Source organism: Pseudorasbora parva, chromosome 13 (assembly GCF_024679245.1).
Source record: "Pseudorasbora parva isolate DD20220531a chromosome 13, ASM2467924v1, whole genome shotgun sequence".
NCBI classification, from domain to species: Eukaryota; Metazoa; Chordata; class Actinopteri; order Cypriniformes; family Gobionidae; genus Pseudorasbora; species Pseudorasbora parva.
The window spans coordinates 6,070,066-6,090,257 of NC_090184.1; the positions used below are offsets into that span (position 1 = coordinate 6,070,066).

Here is a 20,192-nt window from a genome sequence, read left to right on the forward strand (position 1 = left end):
TGTATAAGGCCAGGGAGAGCCGTCCCTGCTCCTGGAGGACTCCGGATGATAAAGATGTTTGGTCTGGAAACTCACCATTGACAGCTCAATCCGAGGGGCGGATAAACGGTTGTCTTTCAAACTCCCTCTGCACGCGATTGGATAGCGCTACAACCAACCAGAGCAACGAAGGTGAAACAGAGCTCGTTGATAGATTAAACATTCACCGTATCTGGTCGGCTAAACTCTGAACACATCTTCCCTTTTTAAGAATGACTTCAGTGCCGTTCTTTGTTCTTTTCTCAGAGAAAAGCTTAACTCCAAGTCTTCCAGAGTCGCGGTCAAAGCTGATTCGAAAAACCGCCGTTCGCCAGTTTCTGTGTTTACTAGAACCACGCAAATGCAACCCGGCTGTCATTATGTTAAGCCCCGCCCACCGACTCTATACACGATGTGATTGGCGCAACCAGTTTGGCGTTTACAGCTCAGAGTATTGAGAGTGGCTAGACGACACTCTCGGGCCGATTAGATTTGCTGCCGCTAGGGTGAGTCTAGATTTCTGGGCTAGGATACTTGTAGATTTCAGGTAAATGTGTTGGGGCAGAGTTGGGACTGAAGTCTGAAGGAAGGGACCGCTCCAGGAGCGCTAGACAGAGTGCGCAGGAATAAAAGAAAATGCAAGGATCTCGAGAAAGCTTTTAAAAGTTGACCTTGACATGCTATCTTAAGAATATAGTTCATGTGACGAGAGAGCTAAAGAGCTTGAGACCCAATCCAGTGACCAAAGATGACCGAATTGATGCTGTAATAGAATGATAACTGTCAAAGTCAAGTCAACTTTATTTATATAGCGCTTTTACAATGACGATTGTTTTAAAGCAGCTTCAGTGTTAAGCAGGACAATATTGCAACAAAATGTGATTTGGCTGAACGGTCGCTCTGGAGAAAACGGTGATGTCATCAGCTCAGTTCAGTTTATCATATAGTGTCAATGCGGGCAGATCAGTGATATAGTTGATACAGTTAATTTAGCAATTCATTTTATTTGGATTTTTAGTGTAAGATTATTATTCTGGCAAACATACAGGTCAGAAATCGTATTAGATCTGAATACTCGAGAGTTTGAGTTATGACGCAAGAGATGGTTTATTGAGGATGACGTGTCGATTACACAAAAATGAATATGTGAAGGATCGGAGTCATCGTGCCGGAGGCGGGTTTATTTAACCCGTTTTAATATCTAATTTTATATCAAACAGCTAAAGCAACTGATATCAGATGTGATATTTGTGAGCTGTAACTGTAGAGGGTTGGAGTGGGTAGCACTGTTGCTCACAGCAGGACGACCCCAGGTTTGAGTCCCAACTGAGCCCTAGTTGAGTCCCAGTAACCTATATAATCCAAAGACATACAGGTGAACTGTAGACACTCAAGTGTGTGTGTGTGTGGGGGTGGTGGCATATGAGGACACAAATGTGTATAATGACATGGGTATGACACAGGTATTACAAGAAGAGAGTGAAATATGAGGACATTGGCCATGTCCCCACTTATCAAAAGGCTTATAAATCATACAGGATGAGGTTTTTTTAGAAAGTAAAAATGCAGAATGTTTCCTGTGATGGGTAGGTTTAGGCGCAGGGGCAGTGTAAGGGGATAGAAAATACGGTTTGTACGGTATAAACATGTGTCTGGGTGTGTTAAGGCCTTACTGTACTTAATTTTCCAGGATCCGCTCCATCTAGCACACAATTGATCTCTTCAGAGTATACTCTATTGACCGTGAGTGCAGATGTGTCCATCATCCGGCACATGTGCACTACCTAGTGGACCTTTTGGCTTTAGCCCTGCAATGGACTGGCCATTGGTCCAAGAGTTTATTTGGAGCATCCCTCCGACCTTATAGGACAAGCAATGTGGCGACTGAATGGATGTAACGTTTTACAAAGTCAGTTATTGTTCCAAATGGATTTCAATTCCAGAGCAGATTTCCTCTGTTCATACTGTAGGTAGCCTGGAGCCGACTGGTCCATGGGTAGTGAGTATTCTGAGGTGACGTGATGCTTGATGTGTAGACGGACATCGGTGGCTTACTCTGTGTGTGTATATGTTTAATTAGTTAATTAGACGTGTGTTTAGAATATATTAATCTGTGTGTGACAGAAGCATAAATACTAATCCCCTTTGAAGCTCGTTCTCCTGCTTAAACAGGAAGGGCCCGTCTGGATGATATGTTCAACGACCAGCCACAATTTTCATGTGATTCTTTTTAAAGGGCAGTAAATCTAAAATGGACGAAACCACAGTAATAGATTGGTGTGGTATCTTGGTCAGATCATAGCACAGCTGTCTCAAATAGTGAAGCATACAGCAGCAAAGGGATGATTGGAAATGTGTGTTGACTTTGCGGTTCAGAATATCCTTCCGTCTGCAAGTAATAAGTTCTGATTGTTTAATGGATATATCTCTGAATCAAAGCAGGATTCGGCAGCGATTGAGGACGTCGTGTTGACAGAACTGCTGAATCTTTCAAAGGCGCAAACTAAAGTTCACAAACGGACTCCCAAAAGCTGCATGACGGCAACCAATCAGATCGGAGCGTGTCGTTTTTGGGAAAGCTCTATTGGTTGTAGCGTGCATCTTCCGGCTCATGACAGGACTGTGGGTGAGCTGCTGTCTGAAGCCGAGACATAAATACGTCGCCGTACCTGCGTTTTAGCTTGCGTGTGGCGGCATCATTCATTGGCCGTTTTGATTGATCTCTGACAGGTCCGAGGCGGATTTTCCTCTGAACTAGTTTTCCTCCCAGCCCCACGTGCCGCACGGCAAACAGATCCCCTCTCCGCTCTTCATGTGGTGAGACCGCCGTAAACAGCACAGATCAGTATCCGCTTCCATTCAGCGCCGGGCAGGAACTGGCCTCTCATAGATCACAGAGCGCCACTGACGGCCAGCGCGGAGTCTTTGATTAGAGTCTGAGGTCATTTCGAGCAATCCCAGAGGCAGTTTACACAATCTAGTCAAAAGAGATGTGTTTGGTGCCGCCATTTATACATCTGCCCTACAAAAGGCCTAAAAAGTGTCTCTGCAATCCGTGGGCGACTGAACTCGATGGCTCCTGTGTGAACAGTGGAGTCGAGTTACGTTCATCAATCGAAAATCCGCCGCGTATCGAGACCGTTTCCCGCTTTTATGGCCTCTGCTTTTTACTAACATTCTGGATGACGGATCACTGTGGCTGCTGCTCATTTTTAATTTGAACTTAACTTTGAAGGGATTAATCTATCATTCAAAACTCTCATTTTTATAATATGTACAGAAAAAGGAATGACAAAACAATGAAAGTCATGGGTCAAGTGTTATGCTGTTTTAAGTTTAAAATTTTCCAAAAAAAATGTCTTCTTTTTTTTCTTTAGAAGCAAGTCATTCAGGTTTGGACTGACATGAGGGTGAATAAATGATGACAGGAATGTTTTCTTGTTGTTTCTTGTCTGAGCTGACACTTTAACAGCGAGTATAAATTTGGTGACTTGGAGGTGGGCCAGTAAGAATCCACCTAGCAACCACTCAGAACACCCTGGCAACCCCATACTGTAGCTTCACGGCGGCGAGTTTTGCGCCCGTGTTGTCTTCTCGCTGGGTTTTAAGGCTGTTGCGGATCTGTTTTTTAAACGCAGCTTGAATAAATGCGGCGTGTGTAGGTTTGAGAGCCGAGCAGCTGTATTTCCCAGCGCTTTCAGTGGCGGCCCACTCCTCCTGGAGTCTTGTAATGTGATTAAAGGCTATTAATCATCAAAGCGTCTCTCACGGGACCCCTGACTCACGGGCCGGGGGAAGAGCAGGGGCGGGACGTGTCAAGAAAGCTTTCAGCCGACACTCGCTCGCTCGCTCGCACACCGATCGCAGAAGATCGGGGTCAGCCGCTACCCACAGACCCAAGAGCGTTATCTCTGGATGATTTTGGGCTTTCTTGTATGAGCGGGAGTGAAGAATATCCCTGGTTTGAAATAGCCATGTTCTTTATTTAGATGACTGCTTTCACGGACAGTTACTCAGCCTCGGAATGGCCTCAGATATGCAGTGATTTGGTATTTTAGTTGCGTCCTGTCAGAATGATCATATTTACAGCATCACAAGTGGAAACTTGGGTTTGGAGTCTGACTTTCCGACTCAAAGGGTGTGTCCATCATGAATCTGAGTGCTATTGACAAAGATTGCCAGAAAATACTATTAAACTGGTTAATTTTATGAGATGACAGGATATTGTAAGACAACTACGTTTCCCATCATTCCCTGTGACTGCATGAGAATAATAAAATGCATAAACATGACCAATTAAAAGGCTTGTTCGTTATATATAATAGCTTTATGTTGTGGCATAAAGTGAAAAGGAAACGATGTTCATCGAATCTCGGTTTGTTCCAAACTATATTTTGAATCTCTCCTTTTTCTCTCAGGTGGCGTATTTTACGGAGATGCACAAGATCTTCACTGAACTGACGGATCAGATTGACCAGGGCGCTTTGACCGACGAACAGAGAAAGCAAGAGAACGAGGCCAAGCTGAACGAGTTGCGCGCGCTGTCCATCGTGGCCGATGACTGAGGCAGAGAACACCACAAAGATGTTTTAATGAAGTCGCGTCAACATTTATTTATTTCTTTTACTGTTCGTTTCTTTTATTGATCATGTACAAGTCTTATTTTGAATATCTCTGTTGACAGATGAAGCCGTCAGGAAACACTACTAAAGCTGGAAGACTTTTAACAGGAATGTGTTCAGATTCTCATGAATTTTAGAATTGTGACTGGAATATCTTACCTGGATTGTTTCCCCAGTTAATGTCACTTTTTGCTAATCAAACCTCCTAAATGTTCTTTTTTTGTTGTCTTGTCAGTTCATTTTTGCCTTTACAGTCACTACAACTGACCAACGCTTGATCACTGAAGTTCTAACCCATCTTTTGCATGTTTATCTCGAAGCTTTCCTAGCCGCCAGAGGCCAAACTAACTTCTAAGTGTAGTTTTCTATAGCTCGAGTTGTTTGTAGAGTTCACTCACTACTTATGATGTATGTTCTGCTCTTTTTAAAGCATCTTTACAGAATAGTGCAACACTGGAATCCTTCAGAGAATCAACATTTATATTAAACCGTTGATGACTGATATGCTGGTGGTTATCTAGGGAAATGTTACAGTGAACAGAAGTCATGTTAGAAATTCTCATGCATTTAAATGATTCTGTCTCCCTCTAGTGACACATCCGAGACATTTTCTTTTTCTTTTGTTTCTAACTGACCTATGTTTTGGTAGCGAAGGAAAGACCGTTTTGTTAAAGCTATTTTTGTTATATTTAACTATAGTCTTACAGCCATAATACACAATGATGTACTGTTTGGAAAAGTTGCCAATAGTTTCAGGGCTAATTATTTAATCTAAATATTTACTGACAATCAATATATAATGAAGAATTTTAAAAAAAAAAATGTGAGTTGATTTTATAAGATTTTTGGTTTGGTTTAAAATGAATATTTCTATAATATTGAAAATGATATACAGATAATTGGATTATTAAATGTGCCTTCACAGAGGTGATGTTGCTCACCGTGGCCATGGGTTAAAACATGAACCTTGAGTTCAGGTCATTTTGGATAAAACCTCTAACAAATCATTAAAAACTTACAGCATGTTTTTACATTCCTGCTTTGCTTTTAAAATACATTTTCTCAAACTCTGGACCATAGCCTTATATTTTCAGAAATGTGTGTATGTCTTTTTATTTCTAAAATTGAAGTGTTCTTTAAACGTGTGTTTGCTTTTGTCTTTAGTTGTCATACATCCTTACAGTAAAATGATTTTGGACGTCCACTGTTTGTCTGATGTGTTTCTATATAAATATACAGCTCTGGAAAAAATTCAGGCGGTTCATAAGAACAAGGTCAAGCAGCAAACATTGGGGACAACAAGCTACAGACCGGCAGAGAGCAAAACCGACTCTCCACTGACCGGAATGACCAACAAACCATTCGAATGTCAAATGTCACTCAACAACCGTAGGATGACATCAAGTGACCGACAAAAAGAATGGCAAAAGGCAGCTGGGGTGAAGTGCACGGCGAGGACGGTTCAAAACAAGCACCTAGGGTCAGGGCTGAGGTCATGTAAAGCTAGAAAAAAGCCCTTCATCAATGAGAAGAGAAGAAGAGCCAGGCTGAGGTTTGCAAGAGACCTTAAGGATTGGACTGTAGAGGACTGGAGTAAGGTCATCTTCTCTGATTAGACCAATTTTCAGCTTTGTCCAACACCTGGTCATCTAATGGTTAGGCAGAGGCCTACAAGCCACAGTGTCTCGCACCCACTGTGAAATTTGGTGGAGGATCGGTGACGATCTGGGGGTGCTTCAGCAAGGCTGGAATCGGGCAGATTTGTCTTGTGAAGGACACATGAATCAAACCACGTATAAGGTTGTCCTGAAAGAAAACTGCTTCCTTCTGCTCTGACAATGTTCCCCAACTCTGAGGATTATTTTTACCAGCAGGACAATGCTCCATGCCACACAGCCAGGTCAATCAAGCTGTGGATGGAGGTCCACCAGATCAAGACCCTGTCATGACCAGCCCAATCTCCAGACCTGAACCCCATTGAAAACCTCTGGAATGTGATCAAGAGGAAGATGGATGGTCACAAGCCAACAAACAAATCTGAGCTGCGTAAAGTTTTGCACCAGGAGTGGAGATACTCTGAAAGTCAACCAACATCAAAGTGAAAGACTGGGGGAGAGCATGCTGGGACGCATGAAACCTGCGATTCAAAATCAGGGTTATTCCACAAATATTGATTTCTGAACAGTTGTTGCTTTCGGCAAATAAATGCTCTAAATTACAATATTTTTATTTGGAATTTAGGGGAAAAAAAAGTTGTCAGTAGTTTATAAAATAAAACAAAAATGTACATTTTACCCAAACACATACCTATAAAAAGTAAAATCAGAGAAGCTGATCATTTTGCAGTGGTCTCTAATTTTTTTCAGAGCTGTATAACTTTACCAGGTCTGGGTGAAGAAATTAAGATTTCATTTGAATGAACTCCTTTATCGTACGGGATAGCTTCTTGCTGAAGCTCAAACGAGCTGCGTAACGCGAGAATGAACCTGTCTATGGAGGAAGAGAAAGCTGGAACTGCAATCAACTGGGGATTGAACCAGGACTTTTTGTAAGCAACAGAACGACATCCTAATGCCTTTCACCAAAGTACTTGAGTGAGGGGCTCAAACATCATTCATCAAGCAATCAGCTTTGATTTTAGAGATATTCCCCGGGAATATGTCAATACATTGTAATAATGCATTTTCCTTTATTCGTCCGTCATTAAAAGAAATTAAAATACAGTACATCTCTATCAGCTGCAATTAGTCAAACATTTACAGTTGAAAATGCTCATTTACAGACACAACAGATGAAATGAAACATCACAATTTATACAGATTGTTCTTTAGAGGTGCTCATAATTACAAAACTGTAAAATATCTATGAAACTGACTGAAAAGCTATTCTTTTATCCGTTCCCAAATCTTGTCAAATGCATCCCAGTGTTCCTGATCTATGTTTGGAGAGGGTCTGTCTCAGTTCACACGCGGTCTAAAATGACCTAAAACTCTAGATCGCTAAATGAGAAACAAAAGATCTGAAGAAGACTTGTCTTCGAGGCAATTTATCATAAATGATTGAGAGCCGTGTCCTGTCAGTAGCATCACCCTTATTTAGCAAGTCTTAAGTTAGTTGAAATGTTTTAGAGAACTCAATCGGTTGATAATGCAGCGCTGAGAGTCTGTGCTGGACTGTATTAGCATGTGAGGTCTATACGGGGGATTTACTGTACATCTCTGCGATCTGCTCACTGAAAAGCCGTTGTAGATCCACGCGCTTGCTCTTCAGGGTCGGCGTGAGGAGGCCGTTAGACACGCTGAACATCTCAGGGTGCAAATATAAGTCCTTCACCTGAGAGAGAGAGAGAGAGAGAGAGCAGCTGAAACACAATCTCTGCTCTGATATCATGACAGTAGGTATTCATCAACAGTTGTGTACAAAAAGCTGAAGTGTTTCATTGATTTTGCTAAGAAAACAGTGGTTCTCAAACCTTCAAGACTTGGAAAGCCCTCAGGACTTTTCCTTAATAGTGATTTTAATCCATATTCCGTCTATTTACTGGTTAAGGATTAAAGGGAAAGTTCGACCCAAAATTTTAATTCTGCTCAACCATACTTGCTTAATACACAAGAACAAACCTCACAAAAGCCCAAATGTGCAAACCTATTCTGTTCTTACAAATCAAAGCATCAAATATAGTAAGCGGAAACTCAACCATACTCGCCTATGTTTGAGCGTTGAGCAATGATTTGATGCGAATAAAAGCTAATTAACCCTTAAATGTATACCTCGGGTCTTTATTGACTGTGGACACCAATCACTATCCTCCCCCTCTTTTGTATTGTTTTTTTGTATAGTTTGACTTTCTTAGTATTCTTCATCTATTCATTGTAAACAATATAACACATTTCTATATTTTTTCTTGTTTTCTCGTTGTTTATTCATTATTTTTAAAACTCCACTAGACCCCTGAAGGTGTGCTGGCACTGCTGTGGTATCTGGCACCAATATGTTAGCAGCAGATCCTTTAAGTCCTGTAAATTGTGAGGTGGGGTCTCCATGGATCAGACTTGTTTGTTCAGAACATCTCACAGATGTTCGATTGGATTGAGATCTGGGGAATTTGGAGGCCAAGTCAACACCTCAAACTCGTTGTGCTCCTCAAACCATTCCATTTCTGCTTTGTGGCAGGAGCATTGTTAGTCACCACAGGGAATACTGTTTCCATGAAAGGGTGAACATCGTCTGCAACAATGCTTAGGTAGGGGGTGCGTGTCAAAGTAACATCCACATGGATGGCAGGACTTAAGGCTTCCCAGCAGAACATTGCCCAAAGCATCACACTGCCTCCGCCGGTTTGCCTTCTTCCCATAGTGCATTTTGGTGCCAGGTATTCCCCAGGTAAGCCACACACACGGCCCTCTACGAGATGTAAAAGAAAATGTGAGTCATCAGACCAGGCCACCTTCCATTGCTCCATGGTCCAGTTCTGGTGCTCACATTCCACTGTTGGCGCTTTCGGCAGTGGACAGGGGTCAGCATGGGCACCCTGACTGGTCTGGGCTTATACCGTCCCATACGCAACAAACTGCGATGCTCTGTGTATTCTGACACCTTTCTATCAGAACCAGCATTACCTTCTTGAGCAATTTGAGCTCCAGTAGCTCATCTGTTTAATCGAACCACACGGGCAAGCCTTCCCTCCCCACGTGCATCAATGAGCCTTGGCCGCCCATGACCCTGTGGCCGGTTCTCCACTGTTCCTTTCTTTTGATAGATACTGACCACTGCAGACCGAGAACAGCCCACAAGAGCAGCAGTTTTGGAGATACTCTGACCCAGTCGTCTAGCCGTCACAATTTAGCCCTTGACAAACTCACTCAAGCATTTTTCCTGCTTCTAACACATCAACTTTGAGGTCAATGTTCACTTGCTGCCTAATATATCCCACCCACTAACAGGTGTCGTGATGAAGAGATCATCACTGTCCTGTCATAATGTTATGCCAGATCGGCGTATTTATTTCTGCACAACAATAACTGAATCTCGGGTGACTCAGGTGCAGTTCACCTTTATTCCTCAAGGTGACAATGTCTAATACACAATGATGACTTCATACCACAAGCATAAAACTAAAGAATACACACTTTTCATCAGCAAAACTTGAAATGCCTCAGCTATTTACTGCAGAGGAAGTTCTGTACGCTATCAAATATTAGTCTCACTGTCACTTGATGTGGTGAAGAAGCTGTCAGCCATCAAAATATTGATTTTGAAGATGTTGAAAACAATAGTTAAAATGGCAAATATGAGGCGGATGCTAAATCTACTGGGAAATGAGAGGACAGTGGATGAGGACAGTGATGATGGTCAGAAGCATCTGCTCAAATTGAACCCTTCCAAGTTCCAAAAGGTAACTTTTCCAGGTCTAGAAATCACACTTTCAAAATCAGGATACTTTATATATCCAGGTTTTCCAGGGTTTATTTAAATGAAACAATATTTGTTTAGGGGGAGAATCAAATTAGAGATATATAGATTCTTAGTTATTTTAGCTCATTTTTAATGCTTGTTTTAAAGTCCCCATGAAAGTTTGCAGAACCACTGGAGGTGGTAAAATTATTAAAAGTATTAGTTTTTTTCTTTCACAAAAATTACTTTAAGTTAAGGCAATAATTGGCAGACCCCTGTTGAAGAGCCCGGTTCATATGGAACCAGCACCACCCACAGGAATTACACTGGCACTGCACAATGGAAATTCATCTGCTTTGGAAAGAAGTCCAAACACGAGCTGCACATTTTTATTGTTGGTCCTTTATAAAGGTGTTTCCATACTGTACAATTTAAAAAACTGTGTGATGAATCATATTTACATCATCTCACACATGCTGTCAGTTAAAGGGATAGTTCACCCACAAATGAAAATTCTGTCATCCTTTCCTCACCCTCATGTTGCTCCAAACCTGTATGAGTTTCTTTCTTTCTTTTACTGAACCTAAAAGAAGATATTTAAAAGAATGCTGGTAATGTCAATGGCTACCGGTCTGCTTACCAACATTCTTCAAATTATCTTCTTATGTGTTCCGCAGAATAAAGAAACTCATACAGGTTTGGAACAACCTGAGGTTAAGTAATGACAAAAAAATTTGGGTGAACTGTCCCTTTAAGACCCTGATAAACACTCACCTAAAGGATTATTAGGAACACCACACTAATACTGTGTTAGACCCCCTTTCGCCTTCAGAACTGCCTTAATTCTACGTGGCATTGATTCAACAAGGTGCTGAAAGCATTCTTTAGAAATGTTGGCTCATATTGATAGGATAGCATCTTGCAGTTGATGGAGATTTGTGGGATGCACATCCAGGGCACGAAGCTCCCGTTCCACCACATCCTAAAGATGCTCTATTGGGTTGAGATCTGGTGACTGTGGCGGCCATTTTAGTACAGTGAACTCATTGTCATTTTCAAGACACCAGTTTGAAATGATTCAAGCTTTGTGACATGGTGCATTATCCTGCTGGAAGTAGCCATCAGAGGATGGGTACATGGTGGTCATAAAGGGATGGATATGGTCAGAAACAATGCTCAGGTAGGCCGTGGCATTTAAACGATGCCCAATTGGCACTAAGGGGCCTAAAGTGTGCCAAGAAATCATCCCCCACACCATTACACCACCACCACCACCAGCCTGCACAGTGGTAACAAGGCATGATGGAGCCATTATCTCATTCTGTTTACACCAAATTCTGACTCTACCATCTGAATGTCTCAACAGAAATCGAGACTCATCAGACTTTCCAGTCTTCAGCTGTCCAATTTTGGCGAGCTTGTGCAAATTGTCGCCTCTTTTTCCTATTTGTAGTGGAGATGAGTGGTACCCGGTGGGGTCTTCTGCTGTTGTAGCCCATCCGCCTCAACGTTGTGCGTGTGTTGTGGCTTCACAAATGCTTTGCTGCATACCTCGTTGTTAATTCAGTCGAAGTTGCTCTTCTATCAGTTTGAATCAGTCGGCCCATTCTCCTCTGACCTTGAGCATCAACAAGGCATTTTGGCCCACAGGACTATTGCATACTGGATGTTTTTCCCTTTTCACACCATTCTTTGTAAACCCTAGAAATGGTTGTGCGTGAAAATCCCAGTAACTGAGCAGATTGTGAAATACTCAGACCGGCCCGTCTGGTACCAACAACCATGCCACGCTCAAAATTGCTTAAATCACCTTTCTTTCCCATTCTGACATTCAGTTTGGAATTCAGGAGATTGTCTTGACCAGGACCACACCCCTAAATGCATTGAAGCAACTGCCATGTGATTGGTTGATTAGATAATTGCATTAATGAGAAATTGAACAGGTGTTCCTAATGATCCTTTAGGTGAGTGTACTCTTTCATTTTTTTTTGTTCTTCGCTTAGGGGTAAAAAATGTTTGAAATACCCTCAATTCAGCAGTCCAATCCTAGTTACAAGTTTATTTATAACGTTTAAAATTAACTTTTTATAAATTACTTTTTTATAATTAATTTTCTACTATAAAGCGGCTCTCCAGTGTGTTCAAGTTTTCTCTCTTGTCTGACCTCAAAGGTTTAAAGAGATTTAAACTGTAAATAACCCAGAATGCTTCTGAAGATCTACCTGCTCGAATGACTTCAGTCCAGCCTCCTTCCCTACTGCCGTCATGTCCTCCAGCACGGCTTTCTTCACATCCTACCACAGGATGAAAAGACATTTCATGGACCTCATGAGCATGTTATTCAGCTTAAAGATCTCATGCTAAGTTGAGAAACTGTGTGCACAAGTGTTAGCTGTAATGAATATGTTTAACTCTTTCCCCCGCAGCTTTATTTTTTTAAGTTGCAAGCCAGCACCAGCATTTTTGATAATCAAAAAAAAAAAAAATTCATTACAATATTTAGTTGTATCAATAAATTAAATAAAAATGTATTATTAATAAAAGTATTAATAATTTTTTTTTTACAAAAATAAAAAAATAATCTTTTTATTCTAGCTTCATGCATTCCTTTTTTTTATCAGCACTTGACTGTGAGTTAGTTTCATTAAACATTTTGAACAAAGAGCTGAGAAAAATCACGTTTTCCTGAAAGACTCCCGGGCTCTATCACACACCCAGCTCAATGCTACGGCAGGTGCGTGGTGAGTGTTTGCGTGGCCAGCGAGGTATTAAAAGCCTTGTGTGTTTGTTAGCAGTTGGCTAGAGGTGAAGCATTGATTGACTGATTGACAACTACTGTGTAAGTGTTTGTAACTTTTCTCATTTTGATTGTTTGTTCATTTGTTGTTGGATAAGTGTGTCTGTGTAGTGCAGAGGTGTGTATTAGTAGTTTTGGTGTATTCTTGCGGTGTGTGTGGGAATTAGCATTTGTGGAGTTAGCATTTGTTTGGTCATTGCCACGTTGGGAGTGAGTTTGTTGGGGGCGTTCCCAGCTGCTTTCAATAACGATACTCAGGTGAGTATAAATAGCGTGATAGTCCGCGGCAGCGGAAGCGGCAGTGGGAAGCCCTCCTTGTGTGAAGACCTACGAGTATAAAGACTTCAACTCTTCCCTGTGCAACTCCTCTCGAGCAAGGACCCCTGCAAGGCACTTGAGTATCCTCTTCCTTTTCATTATTTGTGTTCGGTTCTTTTCTAATTCCTATCTGGCCTTTTCTCTGATCTGTATTCACCATGTGCTTTCAAATCTCAACTATAACTACTAAGCACTCGTAAATCACGCTCTGTACGCAAGAGATGCCGCAATCCTAATAATTTGCGCTATATCCTAACATCCTCTGCTACTTTACTCTCTATTCCAATTGGTCTCTGGAATTGCCAGTCTGCTGTAAACAAAGCAGACTTTATTTCATCTATTGGGACTCTTTCTCAGCTCAGCCTCATGGCCCTAACTGAGACCTGGATCAAACCAGAGGACACTGCCACTCCTGCAGCCCTCTCAACCAATTTAACTTTTTCACACACTCCTCAGCCTATTGGGAGGGGTGGGGGTACTGGTTTGCTTATCTCAAATGATTGGAAATTTGATCCATTACCGTCTCTACCGGCCAATTCATTTGAATCGCACTCAATCACTATTACTCACCCTGTTAAAATCCATGTGGTAGTGGTCTATCGTCCTCCAGTTCACCTCGGTAACTTTGTGGAGGAGTTGGATGTGTTACTTTCTAGCTTCCCTGAGGATGGCACTCCACTGATTCTGCTTGGTGACTTCAACATCCATCTTGATAAACACCTAGCTGCAGACTTCACACTTGACCTTAAGTTAGTATCTACTACGGCTACTCACAGATCAGGTAACCAATTAGACCTCGTCTACACATGCAACTGCTCCACGGACAACACTTTAGTTACTCCATTACACACCTCAGACCACTTTCTCATCACTCTAAACCTCATACTGACTCCTAATACAACACGTACACCTACACAGATTACCTTCCGCCATAATCTACGCTCCCTCTCTCCCTCTCGCCTATCCACTATGGTTTCATCTTCACTCCCTCCACCTGCTCAGTTCTCAGCACTGGACACTAACAGTGCTACCGACACTCTTTGCTCCACTCTAACATCCTCCTTAGACAGTTTTTGCCCCCTTTTATCCAGACCAGCCCGCCCCACCCCATCTGCCCCCTGGCTGTCTGAAGTTCTCCGGGAACATCGCTCTGGACTCAGGGCGGCAGAGCGGAAATGGCGGAAATCTAAAAACTATACTGACCTTACCTTGTATCAGTCTCTTCTCTCTTCTTTCTCTACAAATGTCTCCACTGCTAAAACAACATACTACCACAACAAAATCAACAATTGCTCTGACTCTCGCAAACTCTTTAAAACATTCTCCTCTCTCCTTTGTCCTCCTCTTCCCCCTCCTTCATCAACTCTTACAGCTGATGACTTTGCATCATTTTTCACAAACAAAACATCTCTCATCTGCAAACAGTTCTCCTCACCACAAACTGACAAGCACATCTCAACAACTAACACGAACACGCTTCCATCCGTCTCTCCGCTCTCCGAGGCAGATATTTCTAAACTCATCCTTTCCAATCACCCTACTACCTGTTCACTTGAACCTATACCCACTCACCTCCTTCAGGCTATTTCTTCTTCAATCACTCCTGCACTCACTCACATTGTCAACACTTCTCTTCACACGGGAACCTTTCCCACAGCATTTAAGCAGGCTCGGGTAACCCCACTGCTTAAGAAACCCTCTCTGAATCCAGCACTTTTAGAAAACTACCGACCGGTATCCCTTCTGCCTTTCATCGCAAAGACCCTTGAGCGAGTTGTGTTCAATCAACTCTCTATGTTTCTTGAACGGAACAACCTCCTAGACAACAACCAATCCGGCTTCAAAAGCGGCCATTCGACTGAGACTGCCTTGCTCTCGGTAACTGAGGCACTGAGACTGGCAAAAGCAGCTTCCAAATCCTCAGTGCTCATTCTGCTGGATCTGTCTGCTGCTTTTGCCACAGTTAACCACCAGATCCTCCTGTCAACACTTAAGAGGACGGGGATCTCAGGATCTGCTCTCCAGTGGTTCAGGTCTTACCTCTCTGGTAGGTCCTACAGGGTGTCATGGAGAGTTGTAGTGTCTAAGTCACAGCATCTAGCTACTGGGGTTCCCCAGGGCTCAGTCCTTGGACCACTTCTCTTCTCCATCTACATGTCATCATTAGGTTCTGTCATTCAGAAACATGGCTTCTCCTATCACTGCTATGCTGATGACACTCAACTATACTTCTCATTTCAACCAGATGATCCTACAGTCAGTGTTCGTATCGCTGCCTGTCTGACAGACATTTCTGACTGGATGAAAGAGCATCATCTTAAACTCAATCTTGCAAAGACAGAATTACTTGTTTTCTCAACCAACCCAGCACTTCATCAAAATTTCTCCATTCAGCTTGGTTCATCGACCATAACTCCATCAAGGACAGCCAGGAACCTTGGAGTTGTGATTGATGACCAGTTAAACTTCACTGACCACATTAGTGCAACAGCCCGGTCCTGCAGATTTGCTTTATACAACATTAGAAAGATTAGACCCTTCCTATCAGAACAGGCTGCACAACTCCTGGTTCAAGCTCTTGTTCTCTCCAGACTGGATTATTGTAATGCTCTTCTGGCTGGGCTTCCAGCATGCACTATCAAACCCTTGCAGCTGATCCAGAATGCAGCGGCGAGAGTGGTCTTTAATGAGCCGAAGAGAGCGCATGTTACGCCTCTCTTCATCAGACTGCACTGGTTGCCAATGGCTGCTCGCATCAAATTCAAGGTACTAGTTCTTGCCTACAAAACAACCACTGGCTCTGCACCAATATACCTAAAACTCACTTGTTCAGACTTACACACCCTCCAGAAGCTTGCGTTCTGCGAATGCGCGGCGCCTCGTGGTTCCATCCCAAAGAGGCATGAAATCGCTCTCACGGACATTTTCGTGGACCGTTCCCACCTGGTGGAATGACCTGCCGATCTTAATTCGTGCTGCCGAGTCTGTAGCCATTTTTAAAAAACATCTTAAGACACATCTTTTCCAATTGCACTTGACCAATACAGAATAGCACTTACTGATCACCACAGCAACGACCAAAAAGCGCACACTCCTGGATCATATCTACGTCTCTCATCCGGATTTGTGCCTTCAGGCGGGTATGTTACATAGTTATCATAGCTACCAAAATCCAGTGTTCTGTATTTTGCGTACGTGAGTTTTTGCTGTCGATGGCTATTGCTGCGTGTTTAGCTAGAATGCCATACAAAACCAACCCATTGGGCCACTGAATCCGCATTAACGACAACAGTTGGGGCAACAGCCTTAGTCCTAATGGGTTGTTATCATAGATATCAAAATCCAGTGTTCTGTATTTTCCGTACGTGAGTATTTGTTGTAGCTGGCTATAAAAAATAAATAAAAATAAAAATAAAAAAAATAAAAAATAAAAAGTGTACTGTGCTAATTAATTGAGATTTCTTACAGCTCTTTCAGGTTGTTGGCCTTGTTTGTTTCGTTGCTTCTATTGCTCTACCCTTTTTTGTAAGTCGCTTTGGATAAAAGCGTCTGCTAAATGATTAAATGTAAATGTAAATGTAAGGTGCAACACAAGTGTTTTTTGCTAGTCTCAGCCCGACGCAGTTATCATTTTCACTACCAGCGCCAAATTGTTTAAATAGCAAATGCACTCGCGCCAATAGTGCAGTATTTTTTGTGCTATTTAAAGGCTGCATTAGTAATGTGCGTTTTTAGGTGGAGCACAATGTGCTTTCACTCTGCTTATTACACACACAGGAAAAATAAAAGAATTCCTCTCTGTAGAAGTGCAAAGTGCAAAAAGTCTTTCCGCACACAAATTTTAAAGGCTTTTAAAGGGAACGGGAGATCCGACTCTGATTGGTTTATTGCATGTTACACCCTAAATACACCCATGACTCATTAAGAGACTAGGGACAACCCTTGTGGACCATTTTTCCCGTCGTTTAACTAGCAAAAGTGCACCTGCGCTTCAGACCATGCACTCGGATCGTGAATATAGGGCCCTATATCTTTATCGAATTCAGAACGACCCCTACCGTATGAAAGTGAAAATATGGGTTACCAGAAATTTCCATCAACGGCGGGGAAAGAGTTCACATAGTTTGACGACAAAATTGTTCGCCAAAAAATAAGTTTGAGAAATGAGAATGTACTGTGTACGGCATTAAAGCTCACAGGATTTTGACAAAGCTCTTCATAAGATCCGACTATCCCTCTTTCTTTGGCCCAGTCGACAAACACCTCCGGGTCTGGAACTACAACCCCTATAAGATAAGACTAAAACAGAGAAGGACAAGGACGGTGTCAGTTTCACTGCACTAAAAACTGAAAAGTACTGTTAAAACATGATACAGAAAAATACCTAAATGCATTTGCTTACTTGTAGACTATCTCCGTGCACGAAGACTTGCAGAACAGAAACGCAGCGAGTGTAGACGTTCTCGATCTTCTCTGGAGCAATGTACTCACCCTGGGACAGCTTAAAAATGTGCTTCTTCCTGTCTACAATGCGCAAAGTCCCATTCTAAAAAAGATGAATGTTCACACAGGATCTCATTCAGAACATGGTAAAAAATGTATAATTCTTAAAAGGAAAATATATACCGCATAGAAACAGGCTGTAATGACTATCCTGGAGGGCATTTTTGTCATTTGCTGCAGATATGTCACTAATAGCCTAGAAATCTAGACACACCCTAGCGGTAGCAAATCTAATTTGCCGCGAGTGTCGTCTAGCAACTCTCAATACACTTCTGAGATGTAAATGCCAAACTCTTGCCAGGCCAATCACACTTGGATAGAGTCGGTGGGCGGGGCTTAACATAATGACGGCCGAGTTGCGTTTGCGTGCTTCTAGTAAACACAGAAACTACCGAACGGCGGCGGTCTTCTGAACGGTCAGCTTTGACCGCGACTCTGGAAGACTTGGAGTTAAGCTTTTCTCTGAGAAAAGAACAAAGAACGGCACTGAAGTCATTCTTAAGAAGGGAAGATATGTTCAGAGTTTTACCGCGAAAAGTTTAATCTGTCAACAAGCTCTGCTTCACCTTCGTTGCTCTGGTTGGTTGTAGCGCTATCCTATCGCGTGCAGAGGGAGTTTGAAAGATAACCGTTTATCCCGCCCTTCAGATTGAGCTGTCAATGGTGAGTTTCCAGACCAAACATCTTGATGTGTGTCTGGCTAGTCAGGCTATGTCACTAACACTAATTATATAATTATCTCTAAATACTTTGTGCATGGGGGACCATAACCGCTCTCTTAGTAATTATGCACAAGCAATGGTGACACCAGCATAGAAAATCTCAATTCTGCTTTGCTGAAAATACAGAACTGAGTTACACACAATAGCTCGCACACGGTCACAGACAGACTTTACACTATACATTTTGTTAAAAAATATTATTTCACATCTTTACAATTCAATTATATCATTGTCTATTGTTGTAATATTGTTTTGTCAGTGTATTAACAGTGAATGCATTCACTAGAAAGTCCATATTCACTATAATAATGTCATTATTTAAATCTAATCCACTGGTGAAACCAGGCATTATGGGGACTAGCAAATATTCACTTCAGTATACAGTATATCAGAATTACATATAGTATTTGAATGGTAGGTTAGGCAATTTGTTTCATAAACAACAATAAACATGAAATTCTCTTATATAAATATATCTTCTGTGGAAAAATGTTCATTCTCAATCACATGCTCCGCTCTGTACTGTCTTGTCTCTGGACCGGGTAACGGTAAGGCTAACATATTCACACTAAAAGCCAAAAAAACTTCCATTTTGATTTCAGGGGGACTTTAACATGTAAATATGTTGGGTCGCTTGCACAGCTGTCTGTGTCTCACACCTTTTGGAAGCAAACAGGTAAAAAAGACAATAGACAAGTGTAGATCACTTATAAATATACATATTATCCTGTCCGTTACTCAAATAGGCCACATGTTGGAACTTTTTACAGAAAAGTTATAGAAAGAAACACAAGTTATATAAAAAAAAAAAAAAATACACAAGCTGCCGATAATGCAGACTTTTCTATTTTGCAATTAAATTCTGTGACTGCATGATTGCTAAAAGTGACTGTTAAGTAATCTGAAGTAGCAATAAATCTAATTTGAAGTGTTCAATGCTTCTGGAGGATGAAGTCTCACCGGCAGCCACTGTCCTACGTCTCCAGTGTGAAGCCATCCGTCTGTGTCCAGAGCCTCGCTCGTCCTCTCTTCATCCTTCAGGTACCCTCGGAAGACGCTGTGGCCCTGGATACAGATCTGCCACATGCATGTACAACACAGTGTTCAACTGCTAATCCATTCGTTTCAATTAACATCCGAGTCAAAAGTTTTCCCAGAAGCCCTTACACAGTGTGTTGTTTTTACTAACAGCACTGTCAAAGGCCTGTGTTACAAATCACTTGCACAATTACTCACGACAGCAGAAAAAGTTTCCACATATGTTGGTGGGTTCCTTTCTCACTGTGATCAAGATACTGACCTCTCCTTCTCCATTCTTGGCATAGTAGTTCATGTCTGGGATGTCGGTCAACTTCACCATAGCACAGGGTAAAGGAGCGCCGACATGACCTGAAACACATCAGACTGCTGTAAGGCCAGGCCAAATACACTGGATACGGAAAGTACAATACAGTTCAAAGGTGTGGAGTCAGTAAGCATAAAATAAATGGATCAAAAGTGTAGACAATGGCATTTATAATGTTACAGAAGATTTCTATTTCTAATTAAAGCTGTTCTTTTGACCTTTTTTTTGTCAAGGAATCCTGAAAAAGAAGGAATCCAAAAAATAATAGGCAGCTGTGTTCAACATTAATAATAAGAAATGTTTCTTGAGCGCAAATCAAACGTATGTCTACGCCTAAACTAACCATCATCTCCGCGTGTATGTCTACGCCTAAACGAACCATCATCTCCACGTGTATGTCTACGCCTAAACGAACCATCATCTCCACGTGTATGTCTACGCCTAAACGAACCATCATCTCCGCATGTATGTCT

At 42.0% G+C, this 20,192-nt stretch overlaps 2 protein-coding genes across 2 annotated transcripts in view; one reads left to right on the top strand and one right to left on the bottom strand.

Annotated features, from left to right (window-relative positions):
* bin3 (bridging integrator 3) overlaps nucleotides 1–5,842 on the top strand; it is a 116,158-nt gene extending 110,316 nt beyond the window's left edge. The window contains exon 9 of the mRNA XM_067412460.1: nucleotides 4,437–5,842. Coding sequence (XP_067268561.1) covers nucleotides 4,437–4,583 — 147 coding nt within the window. The 3' untranslated portion in view covers nucleotides 4,584–5,842. The remainder of the gene's footprint in view (nucleotides 1–4,436) is intronic.
* A 1,627-nt stretch (nucleotides 5,843–7,469) lies between these two features.
* Nucleotides 7,470–20,192, bottom strand: part of acsl2 (acyl-CoA synthetase long chain family member 2) — a 72,176-nt gene continuing 59,453 nt past the window's right edge. Inside the window, exons 16-21 of the mRNA XM_067413037.1 lie at nucleotides 19,675–19,763; nucleotides 19,335–19,451; nucleotides 17,552–17,695; nucleotides 17,347–17,448; nucleotides 12,257–12,328; nucleotides 7,470–7,973 (exon numbers count right to left, since the gene is read on the bottom strand). Coding sequence (XP_067269138.1) covers nucleotides 7,833–7,973; nucleotides 12,257–12,328; nucleotides 17,347–17,448; nucleotides 17,552–17,695; nucleotides 19,335–19,451; nucleotides 19,675–19,763 — 665 coding nt within the window. The 3' untranslated portion in view covers nucleotides 7,470–7,832. The remainder of the gene's footprint in view (nucleotides 7,974–12,256; nucleotides 12,329–17,346; nucleotides 17,449–17,551; nucleotides 17,696–19,334; nucleotides 19,452–19,674; nucleotides 19,764–20,192) is intronic.